The sequence below is a fragment of the Macaca fascicularis genome, chromosome 2 (genome assembly GCF_037993035.2).
Source record: "Macaca fascicularis isolate 582-1 chromosome 2, T2T-MFA8v1.1".
Classification (NCBI taxonomy): domain Eukaryota; kingdom Metazoa; phylum Chordata; class Mammalia; order Primates; family Cercopithecidae; genus Macaca; species Macaca fascicularis.
This window is the reverse complement of record NC_088376.1, coordinates 107,924,262-107,937,148: the sequence shown is the minus strand read 5'-3', so window position 1 is coordinate 107,937,148 and position 12,887 is coordinate 107,924,262. Positions and strand designations below refer to the sequence as shown.

Sequence of the window (12,887 nt, the reverse complement as noted above, 5' to 3'; positions counted from 1 at the left end):
CCACTAAGTTTGTAAAAGGATTTTTCACACGGCCTTTTACTTAACACCTAAACCAATATTTCAAGTTGTCTTTTGCTTGGCATCCCCAAGATTTTTTACACACCAGGGCACACCCCATGGTAAGAGCAGGAAGGGTGAAGAGCCAGCCTTTCTTCTGCAAAAGGGAAAAGGGCAATTGCAAAAAAGGAGGTGGGAAAGAAAGCCTGCTCCCTAGGCCTGCGCCAAGGTAGCTCAATTCTAGTAAGGAGTAATTGAAAGGAAAAGAATAATAGAAACTGAGTCACGTACAACGATCATTTTTTTGTATAACCCCTGGGAAATGCCCCAAACTGTGTACCTCTGAGGCAGGGCAGGGACTAGTGAGATGAGTGAGGCATTCACCTGGGGCACAAAATTTAGGGGGATACCAACACTCAGTAAGCAAGAGAAATAATATTTGAATGCAAGTTTTTTTTTAATCAAAATTAATATCCAAAAATGGTGAACAACACGTCAAGTTTTTAAATGAAGACAAGATTGGAGGACAGGTATACTCGATTTGAAGTACACAGGTCTCAGCAGCCCAGATGTAAACACATGGGAGGGAGATGAAAGATGGGTGATGATACTCTTGCCCATACTGCCACCTGCTGCTGGAAGTGGAAAATGCCCACTGTCCTCCCAAAGAGCATCACAGCAGTCCGCCAGGTTCCACACTCACATGCAGAGGCATGGGTGCCCTCTTGTGGGCAGCCATCCAGTTCTGGAACTTTAAAAAACCCCTATTCAGCCGTGCCCGGTGGTGGTTCACGCCTGTAATCCCAGCACTTTGGGAGGCTGAGGCGGGCAGATCACAAGGTCAGGAGATCGAGACCATCCTGGATAACACGATGAAACCCCGTCTCTACTAAAAATACAAAAAATCAGCTGGGTGTGGTGGTGGGCACCTGTAGTCCCAGCTGCTTGGCAGGCTGAGCCAGGAGAATGGCATGAACCCAGGAGGCGGAGCTTGCAGTGAGCTGAGATCGCGCCACTGCACTCCAGTCTGGGCAAGAGAGGGAGACTCCATCTCAAAAAACAAAAAAAAACGAAAAAGAACAACAACGACAAAAACCCTGTTCACCTATATCCCACTAGAAAGCTGAGTGGGGGATGAAAAGAATCTGAGACTCAGAGTTACAAGATGTAGATTTCAGTCTAAGCGTGGCCTCTCACTTGCTGAGGGGTCTGGAGCATATACCACACCACTCTTCTGAATCAGTTTCTGGACTTATGCCAATGGATCTCATCACCTCCTCCAACAACTGTTGAATTTCAAGAGGTGCTTTCTGTGACAATGAGGAAGAGGCTGCCTGGCATGAAGTATGTACATAGTTCTCTGTAAGCTGCCTCCCCCAACCACCCCATCCCAATCGATGAAATCAAACTATCATCCACTTATTATTATTGAAGGCAAGTCACACTAGAAGACAACCAGAGAGAAAAAGGTACTGCAGAAGCCCAGACAGTGGAGCACTGGCCATGCTGAAGGCTAAGGAAGACTCCCCCAGGAGGGGTCACTAGAGCTGGGCCCACGATGGGTGGGTGGGCTAGGTCAGGCCAAGAGCTGGCCAACAGCCTCTGAGGACCACTGGGCCACTTCTCTGATGTTTTATTTCAGGGATGTTCTGGCCACATGAAGCATGCATTGCAGGGGTGGTGGGAAGGCCAAGGTCTGGAAACAGCCCTGGGTTAAATCCTGGCCCTGCTACTTACTAGCTTCAGGACCAGTGAAAGTCACCAAACCTCCCCGACGACTCACTTTGCTTATTTTAAATGGTGATAACAACACAGCTTGTCCTGGGTGGATCAGGTGAAATAAAACAACGTATTTAAAGTGCTTGCACCTGGACCCCTGAGCAGCTTTCCGTGAAGGTTGGGAAGGAAAAAGTCGCATGGGTGGGACAATGCTGGCCGTGGTATTTGGCTCCCGGGATGTGCTGAGGAAGAAAGGGAACGCCCATCTCCCCCTGTGGGCAGGCCCTGCTCCCCACTCCCGGCCGACCCCATAGCAAGACTCAGCATGTCAGTGCCTCCCAGAAATAGATCTACAGCAGGAGGGGTCAGCGGTGGGGGCATCCCCCTAGAAATGGGGCAGGGGGTGGGGGCGATGCTGGATTCCAGCAAATGGAAATGATTCTACAAAAAGAAGCCTGCAGCTTTGAATAGGGCCGTAACGTAAATAAAATATCGTGTCAGTGTTCGTTTCCTGGCTTTGGTAACCGTGCTGTGCTTAGCAGCAGACCTGGGCGTTTTCATCTCCCTATTCTTTCCCGCTTTCCTCTCCTCAGTCCTCCGCTCATTCCCACCCTCCTGTGGCATGAAGTGCGTGTGGCTACGCTCGCCCTCCTTCACCGCCTCCGTTCTCGCCTCCTTCACCACGGAGGGAATTTTCAGGCCGGCTCCTGGGGCCTCCTCCCCGCCCCACGGACCCAGCACAGACTGCAGCGCCTCTTCTCTCCGCGAAGCTGCACCAACTTTATTTGCAAAAAGAGGCTCCAAGCGAAAGGAGGGGATGGGGGCTGCAAGGTCTCCACCCTCCTCCCGGCCTCCCGCGGCCCCCGCCCTCCTCCAGGCCCCCCAAGGCCCCCGCCCCGCCGGTTACACGATCCCGAACTGGCAAATGTAGGGCAGCGGATCGCGGCAGCGCTTGTCGAACCACTTGCCGTTGGCCGCGCCTGACAGGACCGCGCAGTTCTCGGTCTTGCCGCCGTCAGGCTGCGCGGTGATCTCGGTCTCCCAGTTCTTGTAGGCGATGCGGGCGCCGGTCATGTCCACCCAGATGCCCTCGGTCGCCATGTCGTTGAGGCCCAGCCAGATCTCGGCCTCGTTGCCCACGCTCTGGCGCAGGTACTCGTACAGGGCGTCATTCTCCGAGCCAGTCTGCGGAGTGCCCAAGGTGCCCCCGCGCGAGATGCAGTCCTCGCTGGCCTCGTGGAAGGTCTTCGCCTGGGTGAAGGCCAGAAAGCATTTCATGTGCACCTTGGTCCCCTTCAGGCAGACTGGGAGGGGGGAGAAATGGCTGTCACCAAAGGTCCCCCTGTTCCCCAGGCAAAGAGCCAACCGCCCAGACCAGGCCCACTATCCTCCATCCCATCCCGTTTATCCCATCAGTCCTGACAGCCCCTAGGCCCAGGCAAAAGGGGTCCTGATGGTGCCTGCACTTTGAGGACCTGGCTGTGGTGGTCACTGCGGTACAGATCCAGATCCCTACTCAGGAGGTCTTGGTGCTCCCCTGGCGGCTGGGAGCAAAGGCAGCCCTTGTGCTACAGAAACACCCAGCCCCAGTTCACACCCCTTCCCAGGCCTCCACCCCAGTTATCTCTGGCCTTTACCCACCCCATCTCCTGGGGTCACAGAGGCTGGCCTTGTGCCTGCACTGCAGCTCAGCTCTCCCTCTGCCCACTTCCTCTTCCCCCCACCCCCCACATGTGTGGCTCCCAGGGCTTGCCCTAACAAATTCACTCTGTCTCAAAGTCAGCTTCCCAGGGAGCCCAGCCACAGCCACCTGCTCTGGTTCTCCTTCCTCCATGCCCCTCCCTAAGATCAAGCAGCATGCAGGGCCAGGGCACCTGCCCACCTATAGCCTAGACCACACTTCAGGTACCCAGGGCCCCAAATCCCTATCCAAACAGCCCAAGCAAGCTTCCAGGGCCTGCCAAGTGCCTTTTGCAGAGTCGGTTCTCCTGAGGGCTGGTAGGGTGGGGCTGGGAGGATACAGCTGAAACTGCAAGAGACAAGAGAGGAAGGGCTGGGCACAGGCTGTGGTCAGGGGCCAGCAATCAGGCAAGGGACTCTGAGGTGTCCACAAATTCTCAGTTTGAGCCTGGCCCCAAAGGTTGTGAGGAAGGCACCTATTTGGTCAAGTTAGGAGGATAGAATCTGTTTTTGTTTTGCAGTTTGCATTGTCAGCTTGATTTCTAGCTGAAATATCTAGACATACTCTGATTTCTCTTGAGGTTGCATAAATCGTCCATCTTTTACTAAAGATTTCTGTGGAGAGGAATACCTTGACAGACAAGTGTATGTCTGCATTTGTCCTCTTCCTGGTGACCCCACCACTTTTGGGGAGATCTGCACTCGCCTCTACCCATTCCCATTCACTCAGTTACTTCCATTTCACTCAACAGATATCGATAGAACAGCATCCCAGTGTCCCCATGGGCATCTGACACCACACCTGACTTTAAACATGGCGCCTGAATCATTACAGAGGTGTCTACCCACAGACTCTGCCCCAAGCCAGCTGCCCTACCTCGTGCTGTCCTGCAGCTTAGTCAAGTGGCCTTCATTGCCTTTCCTTCCTGCTGGGGACACTGATACGCTACCTAGACCTTTGTTGGGGATGAAGGACTCACTGCTCTGGCTGCCGGGAGTGCTGCAGGAAGACAGTCCTCAGCTCTCAGCCTCCTCCAGGGACTGCCTCAGCAGAAGACAGCCACCTCTTCCAAAGCCGTGCCCCTCCCTAGAGCAGCCTACACCCAAGACTGACCCATAAGCCCCCTTGCCCCAACTCAGGACAGTGCTAAAGGGTCATCTTGTCATCAGGGCTCCCTGTAGTCAGCTGGGGCTTTCATGGCACCACAGTGCAGCTTGACTTCTCCCTCTGCCCACTCCTGCTTCCTTCCATCCCTTCCCTAGCAGGGACTGATCCTGAGGGTGTCCCCTGATAAGCCTCCTGTGGGTTAAACTCCATCTCAGAGTTGCTTCCCAGGACCCTCACCTGAACCTCCCTCCAACACATAGGTAGTCCTCAGTCAATGCTGTTTCTCTTGATATTATCATTGCTGCTAACATTTTGTTGTTCTGGTTTGGCTATTCATGATCCTGTCGATTTATGCTAGTCCTCCACGCCTCTGCTCCTGCCCTGCCGTCTGCTTGGAATCAACCCTCTTTATCTTCTCTGATTTCTACACATCTTTCAATGGCTCAAGTGATTCCATGAATATATTGAGGTTCCCAGGGAGCAGGGCCCTGGCTGGTTCACCTCTGCCTCCTTGTGCCTGGCAGAGATGTTCCTGGTGGGAACCTCCCATGTGTGTGCTGGTTGGAGGAGGGAAAGTTTGCCCCCTGATTCCTTCAACTCTTTGGTTAGGTCAACAGAGCTCTGGAATGCTTTGGGTGGGTTTATTGACAAGGTGATCTTTGGGTTGTGAGGACAATGAACAGGAGAAGGTCCCAAGGAGGCCAGGAGCTTCCTAGAAATCAGCAGACATGGAGGAGGTGCTTTGGGCCTCCATATGTCATGAACTTTTTGCAGGGAGGTCCCCACCTCATCACCTCACCCCAGGTGGCAATTGATGCCTGAGTTACATTGACTTTGCACAGCACAGAGCTTAGACATGAGAGAGACCTTAGAGTTTACCCTGCCTACCTTACAGATGAGGAGATTGAGGCTCAGAGTGGCACTGGGCTCATTCTAAACATTCTCTCTATGCCAGGCACTGTTGCCTCCAAATCCCTTCTCTCTTGTCCACCTCCACTATAGAGACTGGAAAAGGCCACATTCTCACATTCTCAGATGCTCTTAAAGCTGCAGGTGGCCATATGATAGAGTTCTAGTCAATGAGATGGAAGTGGAAGACTTCTACTTTCCCGATAAATGAGACAGATGTGGTTGGGCTACTTTTCCTCCTTCTTGCCTTGAATGCACTCATGATGCCTGGAGTTGGGACAGCCATCTTGAGACCATGAGGTGAAACTTCTGAACAAAAACTTGTAACTACCTACTTGAAAACTTACTTTTTATTTAAGCCACTGATAGGTTTTGTATTAAATGAAATCAAAAACATCTCTGGAGATGCTCCCTTTCTCAAGCACTCTCCTCCTACCTGCCATGCCAAGCAAGCTGTCCAAAGTCACGTGTTTGTCCTTCCTTCAACAGAAATTGACTGGGTGTTTCTATGTGGCAGGCACTATGCTGGGCAGGGTAGTGGGAGAGACAAGGGCAATGAAAAGCAAACATGGCCCCTGTGTTCTCAGGGCTTAATATAGTCTAGTGGAAGCAGCATACACAAATCAGCAAATGAGTATATCATTACAGACTGCAGTCAATGTGTTAAAAGAAAGGACACTGTTCTGGGAGAGCTTATAACTGAGGAGCCTGACTGAGATGAGGGCTTAGTGACTCCTGAGAAGGTAATGCTGGAGGCATTTATTAGGTGGATCTTGGGGGAGCAATTCAGGTTGCCCAAACAGCACGTGCAAAGGCCCTCTGGTGGGAGTGCAGAAGGATGGCAGTGTGAATGCTGAAGGAAAGCGTGTGAGTGGGAGGGAGTGTGTAAAACTGCCCAGTGAGAAGGCTTTTGGGGGCTTCTGAGGAGGCAGGAGGGGAAGGGAGGGCCTTGCAGATGTATGGGCCTTGGTCACAAAAGCAACAGGTAAGAGTGGCTGTGGACACACGGTGGTTTATAGATTTGCTGAGGAGTCAAGGTGATTCCCAACTGATAACTTGAGGGGCAGCGTAGCAGAACTAAGTGAGGCTCTGCTCCTTTCAGCTGTCACAAGGTCCTCACTTCTTGGTGGAAAATGAGGGTGAGGAGGTAGTAACAGGAACACTGCATGGGTTTGCTGTGAATGAGTTAACGTGCATCAAGTACTCAAACAGTGCCAGAATGTAGTGGGCTCACATGTACATAGTCATCAGTATTGTGAGTCTGTGTTCTCCATGGAATGGAAGGTGAGGTCACATAAAGGTAGGTAAATCTGAGGTATATGGAAAATGCAGACGATATGATAGGAACATGGGGAGTGAGAAACAATAGGCTGCCAGGTAGGCTGGCCAGAGGGCATGACCTTACTATGCACCTGGGCCGTGTTCTTGGTGATTCTGTGCATCCTCCCTCAGCTGGCTAGTGCAGAGCCAGGAACACCAAGGCCTAGCTTGGCACTGGGCAGGCTGCCAACACTCAACTCTTGCTCTGCCACAAGTCAACTAACCAGCCAGGTGAGTATGAGCCGGGTTCAGGACCTGTCTATGCCTCAGTTGCTCCACCTTTAAAATGGAGCTGACAAATCCCACCTCAGCGTAGTTAGGATTAAGACAGATGGTGTTAGCAAAGCTGCTGACACACAGGAGCGTGGCGCTCCCTGGGGCTGCAGAGGCCAGCTGAGTGAGGGGCTCCTGGGAGCTTTGTTAGGGTGGGCCACTACCTCTGCCCCATCGAGCACTCCGGGGTCACTTCTGGTGGGCAGTAGTGGGTTCTTGTTGGAGAACTTTTTGTCCTCTTGGGACATCCCCACTTCCACACCACCCAGCTGTGGCCAGAGATTTGGCCATGCACATCCGGGTGGGTTTTGCAGACACGTGTCAGGGGATCTCCCCGAGAGAAAGAGGTGGGGCTCCCTGAACCTGGTGCCCTCACCCACAGGCCTGGACTAATGGAGCCAGGACCCTGATCCTGACCAGAGGTGAGAAGCGCATTGCTGGCTGTTGGCCTGAGCCCTTCTCTCAGGCACTCCTGCCCAGAGAGGCCACTGCCTGCACTCACCCGTCTGCAAGGCCTGCTGCTCCTTCAGCAGAGCCACCTCCTGGGCCAGGGTGTCCAGACGGCTCTTGAGCTCCTCAAACATCTTTGTGCTCACAACATCTAGGATGAAGCAGGAGGAAATATGTGAGGGCGGGGCAGGGACTGAGCGGGAAGGATCCTACCTTAGCTGCAGAGGGATGAGAGGAAAAGATTCCCCTCAACCTTGATATCTTGGGACACTTTCTCTCTCTCTGTATCTCCACTGGTGGTAGTCTAATTAACCACTCGTGACTTCTGCCGGGGGGCCCATCCTTCACTTGCTCCTGTGCTGCATTTGCTTGGGATTGTTGCTGGGGATCAGATGGGACTGGGGTTAGCAGAGGCTGGGGTGAGGGTGTAGGCACAGGCTTCAGTGATCCCCCAGCACCCGGCTAACTTCTCAGCTCCAGGGAAGAACACAGCACAGGAAGCAGAGCAGGAGCCCTCGAGAGGTCCCCAGGTTCATTTCCCCAGGCTGGAGGAATGCCACACAGACCAGCAGGCAGGCACTCCAGCCCGGGGCACGCATGTGCAGGGCTTGGAGGCCCCACAGACACGCGTGGCCTGGGCAAGCTGCTCTCTGGATTTGGTTTCCTCGTGTGCGAAGTGGATGATGATAGCCCCACCTCCTAGGACTCTGGAGAAGACCAAGAGAAATGAGGCGCAGAGCTGCCCACCTCAGTGCTTGGCTGAGTATGTGCCCACCACAGCTACTAATAAGGTGAGGACAGAAGGAACCCAGGTTTTCCACTCTTACAGAGGCCAGGTTCCAGGCTAAGCTGTTCTACACATCACCCCAGTGATGCTCACAATCAACCCTACGACACAGGTAACACGTCATTCTATACCACCACCATTTCACCACAAGGAAACCCAGGCCGCCCTGAACCAACTGGCCAAGGATGGCAGATCCAACAGCTGGCAGGCTGGCCTGGAACCCAGGTGCACATGGCTCTGAAGCCATGCTCTTCCCCACCTTCCCCATGGCACACAAACGGATTCCTAACAGGAGCTGTCCTGCTGGCAGCCAGTCATGTAAGAGTCAGCAGGGGCAGGCGGGGAAGCATATTTCTATGTGTGTGTAAGTTGAGGGTGCGGGGAAGCATATTTCTACGTGTGTGTAAGTTTAGAGCTCCTGGGGCGGACCCTGGTCTTTCTGAAACACCAGGGCTTCAGGACAGGCTGCACTCAGCTTGGGGAAGTGGGTGGGGAAACACTTTAATGGTCCATTTGGCTGTGTCTGCATACATTCCACACTCATGAAGACTGAGATCGGAGCCTTCGTCCACCCGTAAGATGCCTTTGCAGAAGAATCACAGGCAAGACACATACTTGTGTATACAGAAATTAGTGATGTAACTTGCCTAACAGGAGGAAAAACGCCCTGATGAGCAAGGCAGAAAAGGCAGAGTTTGGGGCTGGCCAACTAGCCTGAGGTCATGTGTGCCTCACACAGGGACTGCCTCAGCCAGTGACAGCAGCACTGTACCCCGTCACGTGATACACCAGCACAGGGTGCCATGTGAGGCTGTGCAAGTGGGCACTGAGGAAGGGCATTCCACTGAGGGACACATGAAGGCCCATTTGTCTCCTAAGCCTTGCCCTGGTTAGACCGGGTCAGACCAGAAAAAGGGATGCCTTTCTATAATTTGTCAGTTTAGAGGAGGTACCTTTTGTAATTTGCACCAAGGTACCCATATGTGCAAAGTTTCCTCCAGGGACTGTCCAAGGAACAGGAAGCTACTCTCATTAGGCTCCACCTGAGGAAGCTGTGGGAGTAGGTGTCTCTACAGCCCCGGGCAGAGTTAGGAGGCCTTTGTACTGGCCCACTCAGGTTCCCTCTGTGTGGTGTTGGAATGGATGCCCTCCAGGTTCCCCCATTCCCTGTTCTAAAGGCCTGTGACTCTTATGAGGCCATCCTTCCCTCCGGAGCTTCCCTGTCAGGTGTGACCATGTGGCCCCGCGAACAGATGAGCTCCCAGAAGTACTCTAGGCTCCCCCCTTCTCACCCACCCTGAGGGCCAGGACAAGGACTTAGTATCTGCTGGAATTCCCTTCCTTTGCCAGTCCTGCCACTTGCTCTCTCCCTCTTGGTCCTGGCACCAACTGGTCTCCTCTGGCATGACTGTCCCTTCTGTGGACTTTCTCCCCTACTTTTGGGCACCAGCGCTGCAACTAGATTGCTCCTGGGATTCTCATTCCTCGCTGCTCCTAGGAATCCCTGAAGACCTGTGGAAAAGGCAGATGCTAAATTCACCAAGACCCCTAAACCAGCATTTCCAGGGGTGGGGCCCAAGCACCTGAATTCTTAATTTTTATTTTATTTATTGATTTATTTTTGAGACGGAGTCTTACTTACTCTGTCACCCAGGCTGGAGTGCAGTGGTGCAACCTCGGCCCATTGCAACCTCGGCTTCCCAGGTTCAAGCAATTCTCCTGCCTCAGCCTCCCAAGTAGCTGGGACTACACGTGCGCACTACCGCACTCAGCTAATTTTTGTATTTTTAGTAGAGACAGGGTTTCGCCATATTGGCCAGACTCGTCTTGAACTCCTGGCCTCAAGTGATCCTCCTGCCTTGGCCTCCTAAAGTGCTGGGATAACAGGCTTAAGCCACCGCGCCTAGCCAAGGCACCTGGATTCTAATGTATCTCCCAGATGATGTTGATGCCTGAGTGAGAACCACCATGGTTCATGTCTTAAGAGAAGGGACCATGTTTCTCTGCTGTGTGCCCAGCATATAGACTGGTCCCTACGTGGAGAAAGAGCTCCATAAGTGCCTGCCATGTAGGTGGGTGGGAGACGGCCATGGGTTTCAGCGAGAGGTAGGGCCTGGGTGGCCTGGGTTCTGTTGGCCTATAGCCTGGGTGGCCTGGGTTCTGTTGGCCTATAGCCTGGAACTCCAGGGGCCCCTTCTATGGAGACTACATAGGGTCAGGGTTCAAGTGTGACAGCTGGAGAGAACCAAGGCATCACGTGCTCTGACCCTCTTTTTCTTTTTTTTAAAACATGAGTGAATACAAGATTTATATAATTATATTAATACTGAATCTTTAGTAAACTTGAGAAGGGGGCAGTGGTTTTCCACATTCAAAAATTCTATGAGTTGCCTTTGGAGTTGCTTCTTTTACAAAGACTGTCCCTTCGTGGTGATTTTGGCTGATGCTCATAGATATAACCATGCACGGTATTGTCTTCTCTTTTTAAATGAACATTTTATGGAAGGTAATACACACACATAATTTTTTAAAACCCAAACAGTTCAAAAAGCTGGTTTCTCTCCCAATTGAGACTGCCCCCAGCCCCTGGTTTTTCTTCCCAGAGGTAATGACTGTTACTCACTCTTGTGGATCCTTCCAGAAAGAACTTATGCATATACAAGTAAAAATTCTCATATAAATCGTTTTTTCAAAGCAAATGTCAGCATCACATCCATTCTCTTTTGAACGTTTCTTTGTTCACTTTGTAAACTGAATCTCGAAGATGATTTTTTATCAGCAGCCAGATTTGCCCCATTCTTTGTCACAGTGTTGTGGGGCCCCATGGCCCCGATGTCCCTTTATGCACTGCATTAGTTCCTGGCCAGTAGGCAACTGTCCATTTATGAAGAGCCCCAGGAGGGCCTGAGAGAGGCTCCCATAGCCCCTTCTTTCCTTTTCTGTGCCCTTGGTCCTAGCTGCTTGTTTCTCTGCCTCAGTCCCCACCCTCATCCCCTTGGACTCTCTTCTAGCCTCTGCTCCCCGTGGGGGTAACAGCCCGGTCCATTGCCATGGCATTCCGCCGATGTTGTCTCAACACAGCCTGGGGTGACCTCATTGCAGGCGGGGCTGCAAGGGCAGGTCTTGCTGTAGCCAAAGCAACGGAGGGACACCCCAATCCCCAGAGGCTACAGAGGAGAGCAAAGCTGCTTCTGGTGGAGTAGTCTGAGTTACATTTTTATTTCCTGAAGGCTGTGATACGCTAGGAAAATGATCATTCATTTCTTCCTTTTCTTTTCCCTGTGCATCAAGCAACAAGTGAGGTGCCTTTATATATTTTGTATCATCAAACCTTCATGAGAAGTCTTTGAACAAATACCACTGTCCCCATTTTACAGTTGAGAAAACAGTTTGGAAGACTCCATAGCCCAGCCTGTGCAGCTCTCCCTGGTAAGGGCTGAGCACCTCCAGACTCCCAGGCCAAAGGTTTGGCTTCTTTAAAATATTGGGGATGAGGGGAGAAGAGCAGAGCAGAGATCAGTTTGGATGATCTGGAAGGTTCTTCCCAACTCTAAGGGTCAGGGATTCTTATGATTCTGACAACCAACTCTGTTATGAGAGAACTCCCCCAAGCCCCAAAACCTACTTTACTCAAGTTCCCTAGATGACTCACAAAGGAGGAAAATGAAGGAAAGGAGCAGAGGACACACTAAGGAGAGGGGGGCCTGTTCCCTGGAAGATGGCATAGGGCCCTGTCCCCCTCCTTACCTTTCTTGGCATTTACAACCTTCTTGGGCTTCTGGGTTGGTGGCTCGGTGGTGACCTGGGTCAGGAGGGAAAAGAGGCAGAGGAGGAGGTAGGCCCCCCAGAGCTCCATGCTGCTGTGCCGGCGGGGGCTGCTGCTGCCTGCAGTGGGTCTGGGTCCGAACGCAGTGACAGCCACGGCCCAGGCTGCACGTCTTAAGGCAGCAGCCAAAGGACCTCTGTCCAGGAAACCCTCCCCAACTTGGCTGCAGGCGTGCCAAAAAAATAAAACAAACACAAAAGCCTGCAGAAGGACGAAGGCCTGAGAGCCACAGAGCCTCACTGCCCAGGGAACACCCACGCAGCATCCTGGCCCTGCCTTCTAGAAAGGGGCCCTTATTTCCTAGGATTCTGAGAAACGCACGGTGGTTGTCATCACATCTGTGGAGCAGCTCCCTTGGGTAGGGGCTGAGGCTGGCTGTTCACTGACATTAACTCACAGAGGCTTCACACCCAAACCATAAGGGAAGCACTGTCCTTTCCCCATTTTACCATTGAGGAAATTGAGGCTCGGTGATGTTAGGGAATTTGCCCAGGCTACCCAGCTCTCAAGGGGCAGCAATGCCCGCTTATGGAGCGATCAGGTGCTGGCTGTCTGATTGGTTTAGAATATTTGTTATGATTATTTTGTGGCTCTGTCTCCACGTACTTGATGCATTTTTTGGTTAAAAAATCCAAGGGATTCCTTCCCTTCTTGTCTTCCCTTTCTCCTGAGTCCTGTCCTAAAGCCACAAAGTGGGGCATAGCAAAGGTGGGGGGAGGAGAAGCCATGGTGCCCCAGAGGTACCAGAGAGGATGTGGGCGGAATGTGCCCTCAAGGGGTGAACTGGTGTGGGCTGTGGGAGCCCAGCAGGGTGGGGG

The 12,887-nt window shown here is 52.4% G+C and overlaps 1 protein-coding gene across 1 annotated transcript; it reads right to left on the bottom strand.

The window, feature by feature from the left end:
• Positions 1–2,475: 2,475 nt before the first annotated feature.
• Positions 2,476–12,159, bottom strand: CLEC3B (C-type lectin domain family 3 member B). The gene is made up of 3 exons (XM_005546872.5): positions 11,991–12,159; positions 7,509–7,607; positions 2,476–3,020 (listed from the first exon to the last, which is right to left on the bottom strand). The coding sequence occupies exons 1-3, from the start codon at positions 12,097–12,099 to the stop codon at positions 2,620–2,622; spliced, it is 609 nt and encodes a 202-aa protein (XP_005546929.1). The 5' UTR covers positions 12,100–12,159; the 3' UTR covers positions 2,476–2,619.
• Between the last annotated feature and the right edge of the window lie 728 nt (positions 12,160–12,887).